Raw genomic sequence first — 21488 nt, 5'->3', positions numbered from 1 at the left:
GGCCTCGGGGCCGGGATCCCGGATGCCCGGCGGCGTGCGGAGAGCGAGACCCCGGCTCCGGGTGAGGTCGGCTGGGCTGCTTGCCGACTAACCCGCTTAGCCCCTTTGTTCCTCTCCCTCGGCCCTGCCCGCGGCGGGGCCCGGCTTGCTCGAGCCGGAGCCTGGCTTGGCCGAGCCGGAGCCCAAGGCGGGCCCCCCTTGCCCTTGAGAAAGGTTCGCCTCCCCGTCGGGCCAGGGACGTCCCCCCGAGCCTCGAAGTTCCGGGCGCCGCTCCCGAGAGACCCTCCGCCCTGCTCGGCCCGGCGGCCTGCTCTGGGCACTGAGGCTTGCTGCCGCTCCTCCAGAACTTCCCCCTCCTAGACACAGGTAGCTAACTTAGCAGGGTTTGGTGCCAAGAAACCAGAGCGCGGTGCCTGCGCGTCCCGGCGCGGGGCTCGGCTGGGCCCGGAGTGTTGGGTCATCCCTCTGGCCGCCGCCGTTGGGTGCCCACCGGGACCCGTGGCTGGATTCACACACTTGCAGCTGGGTTACCTGGGATCCAAAGCTGTCCTTCCGTCAGGGAGCCTACGGGCTTTTGTAATGACTTGACTCTTGGGGTTGCTTCTCTATTTTGTATTATAATTTTTTAGCCAACTGCCTCATTCTGTGAGAATGGGGAAAGAGGGCCATAGAGTGGCCTGTATTCGGATCCGTAAGGTGTTAGTCCATTGCATTTACTTTTAGCATTTCTTTTTTAAACTTTTAAGAGTTGCCAAGACTGCCAGAATTCTTAACCACGCCTTTATTCATAGATACAACTTGTATCTAATTATTGTTTGTATGTGGACGTCTTAAGAAGCAGTAGGTAAATTGGGAATTCAGCAGAATTTGTGGAATTGGGAGATCATTTTAAAGCAGAAACTTAATTTGGAGGGGGAGTGGACACAGTGCTTAGAATCTCAAAATACTGAATGTAACACTTATCTGAAGATCAGTTTTGAGTGAAGGAGGGGGGAAGAACTTTGTTGGAAAAAAAAAAAAAGAACCTTTAGTAAGGTGTTCTTTGCCTTTTGGCACCGACATTGGTGACAGCAGTAGTGGGATCTAAAGTTTGACTGTGTTTGACAGAGACAGCTCTGGTTTCCAGTTAAGTAGCAACCTAATCAGCTTATACTCTAATGCAAAACTGGTTTTTATTTAGTATGATACATGAACTTTAAAGAAATAAAGCTGAGAAACTGCATTAAAGTACTCTCTCAAACATACTTACAAGTCTTTTCTAATTCCTAGGAGAACACCAGGAACATTTGGTTTTAGCTGATGTAAAAAAATTTTTTTAAACCCTAGCTGATCAGTCCTGGATATTTAAAGGACTTTTTCTTTTTCCTTTTTTAATTTAAGCAAAGAGGCTTTTAAAAAACCATGGCAGATGTGGATCCTGATACATTGCTGGAGTGGCTGCAGATGGGACAGGGAGATGAAAGGGACATGCAACTAATAGCCCTGGAACAGCTATGTATGCTGCTTTTGATGTCTGACAACGTGGATCGTTGTTTTGAAACGTAAGTACATCCCTTCGTCCTCTTCTTTTGGGGTTGCTGTGGTGACATCTGTTTTCAGCCATTTGCTGACTTCAGTTTGTATAGACTTTTCTCTAGTGAGTTTTAAATTTATCTTTTTAGAAGTGTCTGCAGTTTTGCATTTACACTTTTCTGAGAAATCGACATTGGTAGGTGAAGTAATTCCTGTTATGATAATAGTGATGACACAAATGTATGTTTGTTGAATGAATAGGAATTAGGGAATACTAAATTTAACCCATAGCTTGCTTGATTCATTTTCAAAATACATTATGAACTGGGAAAATACAAATACTTCTTTAAAGGGACCTGTTTCTGTACCAAGAAATTAACTTGAAATAAACATGATACAGAAGATGATGAACAGTTTTTAGGTGCCCCTTTCTTCATTAGTATTAACTCATATGACATCGTACTTTCCTTAAAGCAAATGATTGCTTTGTAAATTTGAGTTTGGAGGGTATAAATCGGATGTTACTCATAATAGCATATTTTTGAAATAGTAGAAACAGATTTTGAAATTTGGAGTTTAAACAATTTTATTTAGAGGTTTAATGTAGAATTTGTGTGAATTCTACATTAAAGAATTAAAGAATTGTGAAAATGTAAAAGAATTCATTACTAGATTGGCTATTAATGCTGTTTTTCCTCTTACATGATTACTTGTCTGGTTAGATTAACCATTTTTCTGAATACTTTTACTGTTTATTTTATATTACTTATTTACAATTTTGAATTCTGATAGTTAATGAAAACCCAGATTTCTGTATTTTGATGCCATTTTGAAATAATTAGAAAATGTTTGAGATGTTGACTTAAAACTTTGTATAATTATCTTAATTTCTTTGAGGTGGCAATAAAGGCTGTTATAAAATTGACAAGGTATTTTTTTTCTTTAAGATTATTTATTAGAGAGAGATGTATCAGGATCCACATCGAGTATGAGTGGATGGTGGTGGGAGGGAAGCAGAGGGAGAAGCTGAGCAGGGAAACCCATCATGGGGCTTGATCCAAGCCCAGGACCTGGGGATGGTGACCTGAGCCAAAGGCAGCTGCTTAATGGACTGAGCCACGCAGGCGCCTCTAAATTGACAAAGCATTTTTTAATTGTCTTCATTTTTGAATGAATAATTAATGAAGATGAATTAATAAAGTTAATAATTCTTAGTTGTAAATCCCATTAAAACAGTAAAAATCTTAGGATAAAAATCCTTATAAACAAAGTTTCAAATTCACTATTTTTTATTTTTGTTTTCTTTTAAGAGTTTATTTGAATTCAGATTAGTCAACTTGTAGTATAGTACTGGTTTCAAGGGTACAATTTAGTGATTCATCACCCAGTTACCCCATCCCCCTACCCCAAGTTACAATTTATTGGTGGCCCACTCATGTCACCTAGTTTTTGTTATTAACAAAACTTTGAATGCATAATAATAGCCCCCCTGTTGATACTTATTTTAGCAGGATTCATAGAAAAGTGAAATAGATTTTTGAGTTTCTCAGATTTCATTGGAGGGTCTTCATTACCTGAGAATTACCTTTTTTTTTTTTTTTTTTTTTTAAAGATTATATATTTATTTATTTGACAGAGATCACAAGTAGGCAGAGAGGCAGGCAGAGAGAGAGGAGGAAGCAGGCTCCCTGCTGAGCAGAGAGCCCACTGCGGGATTCCATCCCAGGACCCTGGAATCATGACCTGAGCTGAAGGCAGATGCTTTAACCCACTGAGCCACCCTGGGGCCCCTACTTTGGTTTTTTAAAAGTTATACTTGCTGGGGCACCTGGTTGGCTTAGTCCATTAAGTGTCTGTCTTCAGCTCAGGTCATGATTCCAGGGTCCTGGGATGGAGTCCACCATCAGACTCCTTGCTGGGTGGGGAGCCTCCTTCTCCTCCTTCCCCTCTTGCGCTTGCTTGTGCTCCTTTAGTGTTCACTTGTTCTCTCTGTGGCTATCTTTGTCTCTCTCTCTCTCTTTCAGATAAATAGGGGCACCTCAGTGGCTCAGTCGTTAAGCATCTACCTCTGGCTCAGGTCATGATCCTAGCGTCCTGGGATCCTAGTGTCCTAGCCTCACATCAGGCTCCCTGCTCTCCCTCTACCGCTCCCCTTGCTTGTGTTCCCTCTCTCACTGTCTCTCTCTGTTGAGTAAATAAATAAAATCTTTAAAAAATAAGAAATTACACTTGCCAATCAAAGTAATGATTGTTTTGTATCTTTACTAAGTACTAATATACAGTAGTTATTTGTAGTGGCATTTAAAAAAGGTGTTACCGATTAAAACAGTTTTAAAGGAAATATTTATTTATTTTTACTGATTTTATTTATTTACTAGAGAGAGAATGAGAGAGAGAGAGCATGAGCAGGGGAGGGTCACAGGGAGAAGCAGACTCCTTGCTGAGTAGGGAGCCAGATGTGACTCCATCCAGGACTCCAGGATCATGAACTGAATCCCCAGGTGTCCTTAAAGGAAATTTTTAAAATAAAAAACATCCGTATATAAAATCCTACCATCCTAACATAACTTGTTCTTTCCATTTTCCCTTCTAGGCTTATTTATATTTGATACAATACAGTGTTACGAAAGATGAAATTAAAGTCGGATATGATTTATATTTTTTATTTACTAAGATAACAAGACTATTTTCAAATTGGAATGGTTACCCCTATTTCAAGCAGCATACCAGTAATTTGTTTATCAAAAAACAGATATTTGATTAAATTTGTAATAGTTTTTTAAAAAACGCTTAGTTTGCTCTTCTTTGTTCTATGGTCCCCAACAAGGGGACTTGTTTTGAGTCCCTTAAACCAGAGGCAGCTTGGTGAGGTGGAAAGAATGGGCTGTGGCATCAGAGACCTGGGTTCATGTTCTTGGATTCTTGGTCTACTACGTCTTAATTTAGCCTTTGAGAGCCTTAGTTTAGTTTCTTTCTGTGTAGAATAGCAGTAGGTTCCTTGTGAGGATTAAAGGAAAGAATGTATATGAAAAGTGATTTGGTTAAAGTGGGCTACCTACTAATACTACATTTCTAATTTTGAATTTTATTTTGGGACTTTATTTTGTGAAGCTGATTAATTTTGGAGAGTCTTTTAAAATTCTTGGCAAGAGTCAAGAAACAGGATAGGGGAAAAGCAAGATGATGTGCATATTTTGAATATTGAAATTTGAATTTTTGAAAATTTCCCGTACCAACTTGATTCCTAAGATACTAGCAAACAGTCCTTATTTTTATTGAATAAAGCAGAAGATGTCTATATGTTCAGATATGTATTTCCCTTATTAGCTTGTATTAATAGTTACATGTCTCTTTAGTTAGGAAAGGCAGATGGTGTGGTAGAATAATGGCCTTTGGGATGGGATAGATTCGGGTTCAGTTTTTGTGAAGATGAAAAGGGGTGATAGATGTGAAATCCCTAGCATAGTGCTTTTCACTTAATGGTTAAGTCTTTTCCTTTAGTATAGTATTATATGTGACTCTCCATTTTTTGAAGAGTCTTGACAGTCTTTTTGAAGTTATGGAATGTATATTTTCTGTGAAGCTGTGATATTTCCTATTAATTCCTGAACTTACAGGGTAATGCTCTAAAAAATAAAAGTCAAGTTCAAGGTGAGTTTTTGCTTTCATCTGTGATATGTTAGTGGGTTAAATTTAATATGTTATAAATTTAATAAGAGTTAAATTTAATGAGTTACAAATGAGTTTGCATTCACATTAAAATGGATGATTATTGTACATGTTATTATAAATAGGTAAATCCTGGGCACTTATAGATCCTGCCTCCTATCTCTTCAGATAGTATAATTTAAAAGTTCTATTTTGGGGTGCCCGGGTGGCTCAGTGGGTTAAGCCTCTGCTTTCGGCTTGGGTCATGGTCTCAGGGTCCTGGGATCGAGCCCTGCATCGGGCTCTCTGCTTAGCGGGAAGCCTGCTTCCCCCCTCTCTCTCTGCCTACCTGTGATCTTTCTCTCTGTCAAATAAATAAATAAAATCTTTTTAAAAAAATAAATAAATGTTCTATTTTCTGGGTAGAATCTAAGATCTAGAAAATGAGATATTAGGGATAGTACTTTTATTTTATTTTATTTTTAAGATTTTATTTATTCATTAATGAGAGACAGAAATAGAAGCAGAGTGAGAAGCAGACTCCCAAGGGAGTAGGGAGCCTGACTCGGGGCTGGATCCCAGGACTCTGGGATCATGACTTGAGCCAAAGGCAGATGCTTAACTGACTGAGCCACCCAGGCACCCTAGTGATAGTACTTTTTAGGTACTAGAAGGCTCTTTTTTTTTTCTTTTTCTTTTTCTTCTTCTTTTTTTTTTTTTTTTTTTTTTTTTAAGGATTTTGTTCATTTATTTGACAGAGAGATCACAAGTAGGCAGAGAGGCAGATGGTGGGGGGGGGGTGGAGGGAAAGCAGGCTCCCTGCTGAGTAGGGAGCCCCATGCGGGGCTCTATCCCAGGATCCTGAGTTCATGACCTGGGCCGAAGGCAGAGGCTTAACCACTGAGCCACCCAGTTGCCCCTGGCCTTTGAAGAAGTGGTTTTTCCTAGAGTTATAAAGGATGAGTAAGTTTATGGGATGAAGTATGAAGAGGAGGTAGAAGGGTGTTTGAAGAGGAGGCAATGTGCAAAGAATTTGAAGTGGGATAAGTAGGGCATGATTGAGGAACTTAAAGAAAACTAGTGTGACTGGGACAAGGAGTTTGCCGAAGTGCTGCGTAGGAGGTAGGGGCTGGATGGGATGGAGTCTTCTGTATATGAGAAGTAAAGCTTTTGGTTTTATCTTAAGAGCAGTGCAAAGGCAGTGAAATAGTGCAAAAGAGTGACTGGTATGATTATATTTGTTTTTTAGAAACATTACCTGTTCTTTTGAGAATAGAATAGATGAGTGAAGAGGACAGAAAGAACAATTTCTTCTAGGCTTTGCCGATTATGGTTGAGCGAGAGGTTTGTAGTAATAGAAGTATGAAGAAGTAGAGAGAGAGAGATTTAAGAAGAAAAATAGTCAGAACTTGTTGAATGATTGGATATGAGAGAGTGAGAAAGGAAGTATCATGCATTACTCAGGTTACAGTGGATGGTGATGCCATTCAGTGAGAGAGAACACTGGAAGAGGTTTTGAGGGGCTGAGATCATGAGTTTGGAATTTGGCTGGATTCTCATATCTGCCTCTGCATTCAGCCTGCTGGATTCTGTTTTGACAGAAATATATGAAAAAAATCATCCTCCACAAATGTGGTTGGAAAAGGGAGGAATGTTGTAGTGATTTTTTGTACATAATTATGAATATTCTTTGATTCGTTACCAAAACTGGACAAGTGATAGTTTCTTAAAGGTTAGTTATAATGTGGATTGTGAATCATATCAGTGAGCTTCTTGTACTCTGTTACATAAAATGTATTGGTCTCTCTTGTATTTTGAGTGGATTTTTTTTTAGTCTGTGTTTAAGCTTGTAAAATTGTGCCCTGGTTATGGATTTACTGAGCTATACGATAATCCAGATATTGACATATGTCATTCTACAGTATCACAAACTCATATTTGTTTAATATGAATACTGATCTTATCAGAAAAGTTTCAATATTGGGAAGCTGTCTAGCTCACGATAGCAGATATAAGTTTTCCAAAATTGTCATTTTTGCTTGAAAGCTTTAATGTTATCATTGGCAGTAAGTACTGTCAGTTGTTTTCCTTGTAGTGGAAGGCTTACTTTGTTAAATTTTGAGAAATGTTTGCCAGGTTTCCAAGTCTGAATAATCACAGTTTGTCTGAAGTTCTTTAAAGTAAAAATGGTGTTGCATGAAAAAAAGTGTCTGGTTGAGCTCTCCAACAGTTAAACAAGTGCTTTCCCTTGACACAGCCATCATTCTTTAGGAGGCAGAAGTGCTTTATACTCACTTCCTATTACCTGTAGTAGGTTATTAAAAAGACTGGTATTCAAGGGTTGTGATGTAGTAAAATTAATAATTTTTTTCCTTCATCAAAGTTATTCTGTAGTGAAAGTGCTTCCCCTCCAGCCCCCATGCCAAAGCTCGGCAGTGAAGACTACAGCTACTAGTAGTATAGTTTAGTACCCTTGCCTTGATTCATGCTGAAATGCCAGCAGTTTCATCCACCATTGCTTTTGCATCATTAGTGTACATGTCAACACAGGAAGAAAGTGATTCAAAAAGAGAAAGGACAATTGTGTTGAATTGTGGTGAGAGGTCAAGTAGGGTGAAGACTGAAAGCGTCCTTTGGATTCAGCTACCTTCTCAAGGACATTGATCTTAATGAGAGCTGAGTGGAGTGGTGGTGAGGGAGAGATTTGAATGGGTCCAGGAATAAGTAGGATATGAAGAAATAGAGCCAGGGAGTGTGGAAAACTTTTTCAAGAAGTTAGATTGGAATGGGGGTATGGGATTTTGTCTTTTAAAGGTCAAAGAGATAGGAGAGAGAATTTCCATAGTGTTTAGGATTCTGAGAAAGTGGGAGAAGATTGGCTTCTGTTAAGACCAGTGCTTTTTAAACTTTAGTGTGCATGATGTGAATCACCTGGGGATCTTGCTAAGCTGCAAATTATGATTCATTTGGTTTGGTGTGCTACCCAATAGTCTGCATTCCTAGTATGCTACCAGATAATGCTGAAGCTGTGGTCAGAAAAATCTTAACGTTTAGGAGTAAAGCTCTGGTCCACTGGTGGAGAGATGGGTTTTATTTTAGGTAGTGTGTTCCTTGTAAAACAGGGCAGATGGGAAGATTAGGTACAGATGTTTTAGGTTTGGTGGTTAAAAGTTTGAGGGATTTCTGTCAGATGACCTCTTCTTTCCCTGAAGTAGGAGATTGAAATGAATGATAGTATCTTGGATTGGTATGGGGAAATAATTATAATTTGCTAGTAGCTTGATAATAGATATCCCTGTCTCCAAGCTAACAATAACCAGAATCATATCTTAAAATATTTTTCATGGTCTTTTCCCCCCAGCTTTATTGAGGTATAAATAAAAAAAATTATTTGACTGTACCACTCTATTTTATAAAATCTTTGGGTCTTTACCTAATGGATAAGTTTCAGATACCCTCAAAGACTTCTCCTGTGTTCTCAAAGTACTACTAGATACATACCACTAGGACTTTTTCTTTTTCTTTTGTCATTTTAAAAAGTATTTATTTGAGAGAGAGCTCATGAGCTAGAGTGACCATGAGCAAGCATGAACAGAGGGGAGGGGCAGAGGGAGAAGCAGACTACCCACTGAGCGGGGAGTTGGTGGTGTTTAGGGTTCCATCCTAGGGCCCTTGGATCATGAACTGAGCTGAAGGCAGCCACTCAACTGACAGAGCCGCCCAGGCACCCTTACTGTTTTTCTTCCTATTGCTAAGCATAGAGTTTGGCATATAATAGCTAATAACCACATAGTGAACAAAATGAAGTTATTTATATTGTGCTTGCTTTTCATTTATGCCTAAAGAAAGTATTTTTGGGATCATGAAATTGGGTGAGGAGCATATAAAAAGAGGAGCATTGTATTCTTCTCTGTAGTACAAACAGTGACAGAATCAATATATATATATTTTTCCCTATCCCCCTGCCTTTATGTACCTGCTTTTTCCATCTTAACTTCTGTTTTCTTCTACCCCATGGCAGAGTAATAGGGAAGTGAAATTACTTTTTTTTTGATAAGCCCTACAGCTGATCCTTCCTTGGATAGGGAATGTTCATTATTTCAAATACATATAATACTAAAAAGTTAAGTAATTTCTGTTTACACAAATCAACTATTGTTTATGTACTTCTTTTCAATGGACAGCAGAAAGAAGTGTTAGAAGATGAGAACCATTCTCTGTAAGGGAGCTCATAGATAATGATCTTCAGTGAGCTTTTGTTAAGTTTACCAAAGTGTCTTTCACCTTAAAATACTTTTTTAAAATAGATTTTATTTATTAATTTGACAGAGAGAGACACAGTGAGAGTGGGAACACAAGCAGGGGGAATGGGAGAGGGAGAAGCAGGCTTCCTGCTGAGCAGGGAGCTTGATGCAGGGCTCAATCCCAGGACCCTGAAATTATGACCTGAGCTGAAGGCAGACGCTTAACGACTGAGCCACCCAGGTGCCCCTCACCTTAAAATATTAAAAAAAAAAAACCACACACATATTCTTCTTTGTAGCTGTAAACAATGTATGTTTTGCATACTTGTTGACTGTGCCATGAGACCTTTTAGTTCCTTAGGGCCCCGCACTGTCTTATTCATCTTTGTATCCTACCATCCAATACCTAGCACCGTACTTGGCATAAAAAAGTACTATCTGTTCAGTAGATACTTACTTAATGAATTGCAGTCAGATTTGTGTGTGTTTTAATTGGAGAAAAGCAAGTCTGCGTATTGGAATTTTACTCCTTTTCCTTTGAGAAGGAAGACCATAATTTTCAACTGCTATGCCAGGGGTTATTTTTAGTTAAGCAATACACGGAGAGTCAACGCTGGGAGCAGGGACAAAAATGAAAGATGAGGAGCACCTGGGTGGCTCAGTGGGTTAAGCCTCTGCCTTTGGCTCAGGTCATGATCTCAGGGTCCTGGAATAGAGCCCTGCATTGGGCTCTCTGTTCAGCAGAACGCCTGCTTCCTACTCTTTCTCTGCCTGCCTCTCTGCCAACTTGTGATCTCTCTCTCTCTCTCTCTGTTAAACAAATAAATAAAATCGAGGTGCCTGGGTGGCTCAGGATGTTAAGCCTCTGCCTTTGGTCCAGGTCATGATCTCGGGGTCCTGGGATCGAGCCCCACATTGGGCTTTCTGCCTGCCTCTTTGCCTGCTTGTGATCTCTGTCTGTCAAACAAATAAATAAAAATATTTTAAAAATAAATAAATAAATAAAATCTCTTTTTTAAAAAGGTTAAATTTTATATTATAAATCTTCAAAAATCTTGGCCCAAGTCCAAGCAATACAGTCTAGAAGAAGGATAGGATAGTTACAGTATAAAAACTATTACAGTTCCCAAGGAAATTATTTATCTTTGGAACCTCACGAAGGCTTTTGTTCTCATTTTTTTGTTTGTTTGTTTTAAGATTTTATTTATTATTTGAGAGAGAAAGAGAGAGTGAGTGATAGAGAGCAGGGGCAGAGGGAGAGGGAGAGGAAGAAGCAGGTTCCCTGCTTAGCAGGGAGCCTGACGCAGGGCTTGATCTGAGGACTCAGGGATCGTGATGTGAGCCAAAGGCAGATGCTTAAACAACTAAGCCACTCAGATGCCCCATTCTTGCTTTAAGTTACTTACTCTGCTTTCATCAGAGAAAGATTCTGTTGTCATTGCAGGTAGCATTTCCTAATTAGGCTATTTTTAGGTCTATAAACTGGTATTAGGTCTATAAACTGGTGTAGTACTAGGTTTAATTATATAAAAATAATTTCTACCCATAATGTGAGAGATAAATCTTCAACAAATTTAAAAGTTTGAAAAGCGGGGCGCCTGGGTGGCTCAGCGGGTTAAAGCCTCTGCCTTCGGCTCAGGTCATGATCCCAGGGTCCTGGGATCGAGCCCTGCATCCGGCTCTCTGCTCAGCAGGGAGCCTGCTTCCTCCTCTCTCTCTCTGCCTGCCTCTCTGCCTACTTGTGATCTCTGCCTGTCAAATAAATAAATAAAATCTTTAAAAAAAAATAAAAGTTTGAAAAGCTCTTTAATTATAAATAAAAGTTTGTACCATGGATGTATACTTTTAGCACTATTCAGAGAGTGCTGTGATTATGATATGCTTGATACTAATTTTTTTTCTTAAATTTATTTAAATTACACACAGTAAAGTTCGGAGTTTTGACAAATGCAAAGTCATGTAACCACCACCACAATTAAAATTCAGCACAGTTCCAACATCCCAAAACATTCCCTAGAGCTGTCCTTTGAAGTTAAATCCTTCCCCAACTCCAGTGCTTGACAACCAGTGAGTGGTCTGTTCTTTGATGCTATAATTTTGACTTTACCAGAATGTTGTGTAAGTAAAATCTCATATACATTGTGTAGTGTTTTGAGTCTGGCTTCATAAGTGTAGTATATTGCATTTGAGAGTCATCTGTGTTGCTGTGTGTATAATAAATAGGTCCTTCCTTTTAATATCTGTGTAGTACCATTTTATGGTTGTACCCCACAGATGGTTTATCCATTTACCTCTTGAAAGACATTTGGCTTTGCAGTTTTAGTGATTATGACCAGAGTTGCAATAAACATTAGTATATAGATTTCTGTGTAAATATGTATTTTCATTTCTTCTGCAATTGTTAGAGAAAAGTCTGACGGGGCACCTGGGTGGCTCAGTCTTTAAGCGTCTGCCTTCTCAGGTCATAATCCCAGAGTCCTGGAATTGAGCCTTGCATGGGGCTCCCTGCTGGGTAGAAAGCCTGCTTCTCCCACTCCCCCTGCTTCTGTTCTCTCTCTTGCTGTTTTTCTCTCTGTCAAATAAATAAAATCTTTACAAAAAAAAAAAATCACTGCAAAATTTAAAAAAAAAAGAAGGGAAAATCTGACAAGTTGGAGAATTTGGCAGACTGACCTCAAAATTTATATGGAAATGCAAAGGACCTACATTAGCCAAAACAACTTTTTTTTTTTTTAAAGATTTTTTTAATTTATTTATCAGAGAGAGAGAGGGGGAGAGAGCGAGCACAGGCAGACAGAATGGCAGGCAGAGGCAGAGGGAGAAGCAGGCTCCCTGCCAAGCAAGGAGCCCGATGTGGGACTCGATCCCAGGACGCTGGGATCATGACCTGAGCCGAAGGCAGCTGCTTAACCAACTGAGCCACCCAGGCGTCCCTAGCCAAAACAACTTTAATTAGAGGACTAATAATATCATACTTAAATTCCTGTTATATTGGTGCAGTAATCAAAACGTTGTGGTATTGATGTAAAGCAAAATGGATTGATGAAATGGAGCAGAGAGTCAGAAATAGATTGACATACTGGATACCTTATTTCAACAAAGGCAGTTCAATGGAAAAGAATAGTATTATTTTATGGTGCTGGAACAAATGGTGTCCATGTGGAAAAAAGAAAAAATTAACTGTGACTAATGTACTACACCATATATAGAAATAAAATGAATCATAGACCTTAATGAAGAACCTAAAACTATAAGACCTCTAGAAGAAAACATAGGAGATATCCTTGTGACCCTCTGTTAGTCAAATATTTCTTAAGTAAATACCAAAAGCACAACCCATAAGAGAATAAATTGGTATGTTTGAAGGTTTTTATAACTAATTGTTTGTGTAATAGAGGACTGTTTAAGTTACTTAATTCTTTGTGGGTTTTTTTTTTTTAAGATTTTATTCATTTATTTGAGAGAGAGGGAGAGGCAGAGATAGTGACAGAGATAGTGAGAGAAAGCATAAGTGGGGAGGAGAGGGAGAAGCAGGGGCATGATGTGGGGCTTGATCCCAGGACCCTGGAATCATGACCTGAGCAAAAGGCAGACGCTTAACTGACTGAGCCACCCAGATGGCCCTAAGTTACTAAATTCTTGAGTGAATTTTAGTAGAATTGGGCTAACTAATGTGAATCAGAATTTGTGGGCATAGAGTTGTTTGCAATATTCCTTTTTATCCTTAGGTGTTTGTACAGTGTGTTGGGATAATCTTATTTTTCATCTTCATACTGGCAATTTTTATGTTTTGATCAATCTGGCTAAATATTTATCAGTTTTATTAATCTTTATAAAGAAGTGGCTTTTGGTTTAATTCATTTTTTATTTTTCTGCTTTAAGTTTCATTGATTTCTGCTCTTAATTCCTTCTACATTGGTTTGAGATTTAATTTGCTCTTTTTTTTTTTTTTTAGTTCTTAGATGGAAGCTCAGGTTACTGATTTGAGACCTTGTCTAATATAAGCATTTAATACTATAAATATCTGTTTTCTGCTTTAGTTGATGTTATATATTTATTTTAATTTGGTTCAGAATACTTAAAAATTTTGTTTGGCAGTTTCTTTTTGACCCTTGTGTTATTTAGAAGTGTGTTGCTTAATTTACAGATATTTATGGTTTTCCAGGTATTTTTGTGGCACTATTGTGGTTAGAGAATATACTTTATATTATTTTAATTATTTTAAATCTATTAAGGTTTGTTTTACCACCCATGATATGGTCTGTTTTTGGTGATACATCCACATACACATCAGAAGAATGTATGTTTTGCTCTCTTTGGGAGAATATCTGTAAGTGTGAAATTAGGTCAGGTTGGTTGATACTGGTGTCCAGTCTATATCCTTGTTGATTTTCTGTCTATTTGTTTTATAGGTTATTGAAAGAGAGGTGTTGAAGTCACCAAGTGTAATTGTAGATTTATCTATTTCTTTTCACTTATCTCAGTTTTTCATGTATTTTGAAGCCTTGTTAGGTGCCTTTAAAAGGATTGTTGGGAAATTTTATCTTCTTTATCGTTATGAAAACTCTGTTTTTATCTCTGGTAATTTTCCACGTTCTGAAGTTTATTTTGTTTTACATAACTATAGTCACTTAAGCTCGCTTGCTTGCTTTCTTGTTTTTTCTCTTTTCTTTCTTTCTTTTTTTTTCCCCCCAAGATTTTATTTATTTATTTGAGTCAGAGACACACAATGAGAGAGGGAACACAAGCAGGGGGAGTGGGAGAGGGAGAAGTAGACTAAGTAGACTCCCCTCTGAGCAGGGAGCTTGATCCTAGGACCCTGGGATCATGACCTGAGCCAAAGGCATACACTTAATGAGTAAGCCACCCAGGTGCCCCAAGATTTTATGTTTAAGTAATCTCTGTACCCGACATGGGGCTCAAATTCACAACCCTGAGATCAAGAGTCCCATGTTCCACTAAATGAGCCAGCCTGGTGCCCTTCTAGTTTTCTTTTGATAGTGCTTATTTGATCTTTTCCATCCTTTAAGTTTTAACCAATGTATGTTATTATATGTAATGTGGGTTTCTCGTAGACAGTACATGGTTAGCTTGTGTTTTTTTTTAATCCAGCCTGGTTGTCTTCCTTTAATCCAACCAGTCTTTTTTTAATTGGTGAGTTTAGACCATTTATATTTAATGTAACTTTTGATGTGTTTGGAAATATGTCTAACATTTTACTTCTTGTTTTTTGTTCTGTCGCTCACCTATGCTCACTCTCTCTCCTTTTTCTGTTTCTTCTTTCCTGCCTTTCCTTACTTGAATATTTTGTAACATTTTAATTTAACTTGCCTGTTAGTTTTTGGTTCACTTTATATTTTTTTTAATGGTTGCTATGGGAATTGCAATTAACTAAGAGTTAGTGTTGTACCATTTAATGTGAAGAAGCCTTCCCTTTATCCTTCATATTATAATTTTTGTATGTTTTAAGTCTATATACATTGAAAATCTCAAGATGTAGTCTTAAAATTTTCACTTTCAAAAGTCAGTTTAAGAGGAGAAAAATAATCTGTTATATTTATCTTCCTATTTGTTATTTCTGTTGTTCTTCCTTCATTCCTGAAGTTCCTTGTATGTCTCTGGTATCATTTTCTTTAACTTCGAAGAACTTTCCCTAGCATTTCTTTTTCTTTTATTTTTTTAAGATTTTATATATTTATTTGAAAGGGAGCAGAGAGGGAAAGAGATCTTGGGGTAGGGGGGCAGAGGGAAAAGCAGTCTCCCCTCTGAGCAGGAAGCCTGATATGGTGCTGGATCCCAGGATTCTGGGATCATAACCTGAGCCAAAGGCAGACACTTAACCAACTGAGCCACCCAGTGGCCTAGGTGCCCTTTCTTTTCTTTTCTTTTTTTTTTTTTAAGTAGGAGCCACACCCTGTGTTGAACTCAACATGGGGCTTGAACTCAGGACCCTGAGATCAATACCTGAGCAGAAATCTTGTTGAATTGGACATTTAACCAACTGAGCCACCCAGGCGCCCCTCTTTAATATTTGTTTTAGGGAAGTTCATTGGTGATTAATCTCTTAGTTTTCTTTCATCTGAGAATGTTTTTATTCTATATTTATGCTGTGAAGATATTTTTGCTGGATATAAAATTTTGGGGTGACCGTTCTTTTCAGCATTTTAAAGATATTATTCCATCGTTTCCAGCCTTTATGGTTTCTGATGAGAAGTCTGCATTTATTTTGATCTTTGTTTCTTTGCATTGCTTTTCCTTTTGCTGCTTTTAAGATTTTTTTAAAAATTTACCTTTGCGGGGTTTTGCTGTTTGATTATGATTTGCCTGTGCATGGTTGTCTTAATTGAAGTTTGCTGAGCTTCTTGAATTGTATGCCTTTCACCATTTGGAACATTTCTTTGTCAAATCTGTTTTCTACAGACATTTTGTTTTCTCCTTTCCTTCTGGGGCTCCAGTGGCACAACTGTTACACTTTTTAATGTGTTCCCTTGGATGCCTGTCACTATTTCCCTTTTTCTCCCAGTCTTTTCACTCTGTTTTTCAGATTGGATAATTTTTATTACCTGTTTTCAATTTCACTGACTATGTTTTATGGCTTTTGAGCCCATCTAGTGAAATTTTCCCCCCACTCACAAATTGTACTTTTTCTTTCTTTCTTTCTTTTTTTTTTTTTTTAAGATTTTATTTATTTGACGGAGAGAGAGATCACAAGCAGGCAGAGAGGCAGGCCGAGAGAGAGAGAAGGGGAAGCAGGCTCCCCGTTGAGCGGAGAGCCCGACGTGGGGCTTGATCCCAGGACCCTGGGATCATGACCTGAGCTGAAGGCAGAGGCTTAACCCACTGAGCCACCCAGGTGCCCCATCTTTTTTTTTTTTTTTTTTTTTAAGATTTTATTTATTCATTTGAGATAGCACAAGCAGGGGGGGAAGATGGAGGGAGAGGGAGAAGTAGATTCTGTGCTGAACTGGGAGCCTGATGTGGGGTTTGAGCTCAGGATCCTGGGATCATGACCTGAGCTGTATGCAGATACTTAACCTGAGCCACCCAGGCCCCCCTGTACTTTTTATTTCTGAAACTTCCATTTGATTCTTTTTTATGTGTTCTGTTTCCAGTCATTTCAAGAATGTTCACATTTACCTCTTGGGGTATAGTTACAATACCTAATTGATAATCCTCCTTGATAATTTTCGTTTCTTTTTCTTTTTTTTACCCCTGATAATTTTTTATTTTATTTCATTTTATTTTTAAAGATTTTATTTATTTATTTGACAGAGATCACATGTAGGCAGAGGCAGGTAGAGAGAGAGGAGGAAGCAGGCTCCCCGCTGAGCAGAGAGCCCAATGCGGGGCTCGATCCCAGGACCCTGAAATCACGACCCAAGCCGAAGGCAGAGGCTTAACCCACTGAGCCACTCAGGCACCCCTACCCCTGATAATTTTAATATCTAGTTGTCTCAGGCTTATATCTGTTGACAGTCCCCCCTCCCCCCCATCGCTGCCAGGTAGGCTCCATGTGTAGTGTGAAGCCTGACATGAGTCGGGAACTTATGACCCTGAGATCAGGACCTGAGCTGAGATCAAGAGTCAGATAGATGCTCAACCAACTGAGCTACCCAGGCACCCAGCTGTCTTTTTCTTGAGTTGGTTAAGTCAGATTGTACTGATTCTTTGTGTTTCAAGTTTTTTTATGGCTCCATGCCCAATGTGGGCATTGAACTCATGACCCTGAGACTGAAGAGTTACATGTTCTACTGACTGAGTCAGCCAGGCACCCCTGTTTCAAATTATTTTGGATTTTATCTTAGCTATTTGGGATATTGTTAGACTCTGGGTTTTATAACAATCCTCTGGAGATAATGTTGATTTTGTTTTGTGTTGGCATGCAGTCATTCTGATTTGATTTAGATTGCAAGTTCTGACTTGCCCTCTGTGGGTGGTGGTTCCAATGTTAGTGATTTCATAGCTTTTGTTATGGTGTTTGGGTCTACTCTGTATGTACATTTGTCATTCAGAGTGTAATCTGGGGCTTGAGTGGTGGATTATATCATAGTTCAGTTGTCAGAGTCTTTGCTGGTGTTTTTCAGCTCTTTCCTTCATAGTGTAGTTTGGAGGTGAGCTTAGGACTTGTGTTGGGGATCCTTTATCTGCTCTTTCTTTTCTGAGATTTCCCCTGTATTTTTTGGCTACCTGGAGCCCTTTCTACTTGTGTTCTAGCTAGAAAACTGGGACTTTCTTGATGTTATAGCTATGCTTCTTCCCATCATCTCCCCCTCCACTCTTAACCCTTATGCTGGCACTAAACTAGACTTGACTAGGCTGCTTCCAAGGTGAAAGTAGTGAGAGAAAAAGGGAAGATAACAGGATTCTTCTCATGCTCTTTTATCCATAGGGGCTCCTTTTCTTAGTGCCCAGTTCTCTCCAGCACCTTAGATGCTCATGCCATCTCTACTGCACTGTGCATGTGTCACTCAGGATTTAGTGTGAGGCTTAACTCTGAGGTTAGCCTTGGGGCCAGGTAGGGAGTAGGAAGCCCCAGGAATTTCTCCCCACGCTCTCTGGCTCACAGAGACCCTCTTTATTGATCCTCTCTGAGTTTATGTTCTGTGTTCCTGCTATATAGTTTGAGACCTGACCCATCAAGGCGTCAAACCAGAAAAGAAAAGAGGAAAGGAAAAATGCCCCTGAAACTTACTTCTATCATGGGTCCTTATTTAAGTTTTGACTTCCTTCCTTAGTCCATCTGCTCTTTACTTTTCAGAGTCTTCAGATGGTTGCTTTTTTTTTTTTTCCCAAGGTTTTTGATTATAATTGGGAGAAATAGAAATACAACTTAATGTAGTTGACTTGCCCCAAATTTTAAATTTATTTTCTGGGAATTGTAAAATACACTTGTTTTAGAGATTTAGAAAAATCAGAAAAGCTTAGAGAATGAGAAGTGCAGAGAATGAGAAATTTGTACAAATCAGAAAAGTTTAGAGAAGTTTTTAGAGAAATTATCTGTAATTGCACTATCTAGTACTAAGCTATTTTAACTTTTTCCTTTGTTTTTTTTCTCTGAATATTTTAACATGATGAACACCTTAATGGATATGATTTTTCTTCTTTTACCTAATATTTTTATTAAACAGTATTTGTATCATAATCTTTTTAGTAAGTACCTCAGTAAAACCAGCATAATCTGTCATATGGATGTGTCATATACTTAATCATGCCCTTGTTATTAGATACATGATTTATGTCACTGTGACTATCTTTGTATATACCTTTTTAAAATTAACATATAATACATTATTTACTTTAGGGGTACAGGTCCGTGAATCATCAGTTTTACACAACTTACAGCACTCACCATAGCACATACCCTCCTCAATGTCCATAACCTAGCCACCCTATCCCTCTCCGCTCTCCCCCACATACATTTTTGCCTGATAACTTTTTTGGAACTCTTGACTTCACAATTCATATATGAGGAAATCAAACTTTCCTTAATCTGTTTTAAATGATATTTAATTATTTTCTGAAGTCTAACCCAGTGTGTTTGCATATAATTATCTTCTTATAAACATTTTCAAAATGGTATTACTTTTGATAGAGGATCTTGTAGTTTTTGATTGTTTTGAACTTCAGAGTTCATTGTAGGAAAATGTAATTGAAGATGATGTTATAAGCTTTCAGTCCTTGGAGGTATGAATTAATAGGTTAGTAAATTGTGATTTTTATTTTTTTAAGGGAAAATGGAATGGAGGGGCGCCTGGGTGGCTCTGTGGGTTAAGCCTCTGCCTTCAGCTCAGGTCATGATCTCAGGGTCCTGGGATTGAGCCCCGCATCGGGCTCTCTGCTCAGCAGGGAGCCTGCTTCCTCCCCTCTCTCTGTCTGCCTCTCTGCCTACTTGTAATCTCTGTCAAATAAATAAATATCTCTTAAAAAAAAGAAAATGGAATGGAGATTTTAAAATGATGTTAATATATGCCCAGTATGGTTTCATATCTGCCTCCAGTATGTATTCATATAGAAATAAGGTCTGCATTAGAAATACAGCAATGAGATATGAGTGATTAAATTTATTTTGTAGTAAATTTTTTGTGATTCTAATTAGAGACTCTCTATAGCCTGAAGTGGTTGTCTGTGGGTGTATGCATGCAGCTTTAGGTTCTTTTGTATTTTCTTGGTGGGAGTTTGAATAATTCTGTGTCTAATTTTAAGTTTATTGGGGCACCTGGGTGGTTCAGTCAGTTGTGTCTGCCTTTGGCTCAGGCTATGATCCCAGGGTCCTAGGATCTAGCCTCGACTCAGGCTCCCTGCTCACTTGGGAGCCTGCTTCTTTCTTACCTTCTGCGCCACCCTCTTCAAACCCCCTGCTCATGCTCACTCACCCTCTCAAATAAATAAATAAAATCTTTTTTTTTTTTTTTTTTAAATTAAAGTTTATGGCACCTGGGTGGCCCAGTTGGTTAAGCGACTACCTTTGGCTTAGGTCATGATTCTGGAATCCCAGTATCAAGTCCCACATCAGGCTTCCTGCCCAGCAGGACTCTCCCCGCTCTCATGCTCTCTCACATACTCATTCTCTCCCTTCAAATCAATAAAATCTTGTTTAAAAAAAGTTTATTAATTCTATCCTGGCCAGCCAAATTTTAAGTGTTTTATCAGTTTAAGTGTTTATCAGTTTAAATATAAGTGTTTATCAGTTTAGCAGAAATTTATTTTATTATTTTTTAAGATTTTATTTATGTATTTCACAGAGAGAGACACAGTGAGAGAGAGAACACAAGGAGGGAGAGTGGGAGAGGGAGAAGCAGGCTTCCCGCTGGGTGGGAAGCCCGATTTGGGGCTTGATCCCAGGACACTGGGATTATGACCTGAGCTGAAAGCAGAGGCTTAACCCACTGAGCCACCCAGGGGCCCCCAGGTTAGCAAAAATTTAAAGGTAGTAGCATTTTGTATGGCTTAGCAGTGGGGAAATAAGTACTCTAAAATGCTTGTGGTGGAATTATACTTTTGTTTTTTTGACTTATTTTATTTTTTATTTATTTACTTATTTAATTTTATTTATTTTATTCATTTATGTTACTTTTGTTATTTTTTAAAGATTTTATTTATTTATTTGACAGAGGGAGACACAGAGAGGGAACACAAGCAGGGGGAGTTGGAGAGGGAGAAGCAAGCTTCCCGCTGAGCAAGGAGCCCGACATGGGGCTCGATCCCAGGACCCTGAGATAACGACCTGAGCCGGAGCCAGATGCTTAACAATTGAGCCACCCAGGCGCCCCTTTAATTTTTTTTTTTTAGATAGAGTGTGCTGGGGAGGCAGAGGAGAGGGAGAGAGAGAATCATAAGCAGGATCTACACCTAGCGTCTCCTGACAAGAGGCCTTGAGCTCATGGCCCTGAGATCATTTCCTGAGCTGAAATCAAGAGTCGGGTGCTTAACCAACTGAGTTACCTAGGTGCCTCTCAAGTTTTTATTTAAATTTGCAATCAGAAATCTGTGTATAACCTTTGACCCCCAGAAACTTAACTACTTATATCTTCCTGTTGACCAGAAGCCTTACTGATAGAAATAACAGTTACTGTGTGGTATTTATGAAAAAACAAAAACAAAAAACCCCAACAATCCATGTATAAGTGGGTCTGCACAGTTTAGACCCTGTGGTCAGCTGTACTGGTACAGGCGTGTAAAGATACACCTCCAGGAGTATTCACTACGGCACTATTTCAAATAGTAAAAAAACTGGAAACTACCCTAGTGGTGAATAATGTATGGCTCTTCATTATACTGGATGTTATGTTGACATTAGAAAGATTGAGCTAGGCCTGTTTATTTTAAAGTCGGAGAGTGGTCATAGCATTATCAATCAAAGAAATAAGCAAATTACAGGATCCTATTTATATATAGTATGATCCTACTTCTCTATAACAAAAGCTTGATGATGTTGCACTAGAATCATCTGATGACTTGGTCTTTCACATGCCCATGATACTGGCTTTTAGTTAGGACTTCTCAGTTTGTTAATTGGAACATCTACTAGCCTTGTGATATGGCTTGGGCTTCTTCATAGTGTAGTGGTTATGTTGCAAAAACAAA

General features: G+C 38.7%; 1 protein-coding gene across 7 annotated transcripts in view; it reads left to right on the top strand.

The window, feature by feature from the left end:
• The window catches only part of HECTD1 (HECT domain E3 ubiquitin protein ligase 1), a 96244-nt gene that overhangs the window by 152 nt on the left and 74604 nt on the right, over window positions 1-21488 (top strand). For all 7 annotated transcript variants that reach the window (XM_032341470.1, XM_032341469.1, XM_032341467.1 and 4 more), the window contains exon 2: window positions 1381-1541. In XM_032341470.1, coding sequence (XP_032197361.1) covers window positions 1402-1541 — 140 coding nt within the window. In that variant the 5' untranslated portion in view covers window positions 1381-1401. The remainder of the gene's footprint in view (window positions 1-1380; window positions 1542-21488) is intronic.

Source organism: Mustela erminea, chromosome 5 (genome assembly GCF_009829155.1).
Source record: "Mustela erminea isolate mMusErm1 chromosome 5, mMusErm1.Pri, whole genome shotgun sequence".
Classification (NCBI taxonomy): domain Eukaryota; kingdom Metazoa; phylum Chordata; class Mammalia; order Carnivora; family Mustelidae; genus Mustela; species Mustela erminea.
Note: the sequence above shows the minus strand (reverse complement) of the source record. Positions and strands in the feature narration are given on the sequence as shown.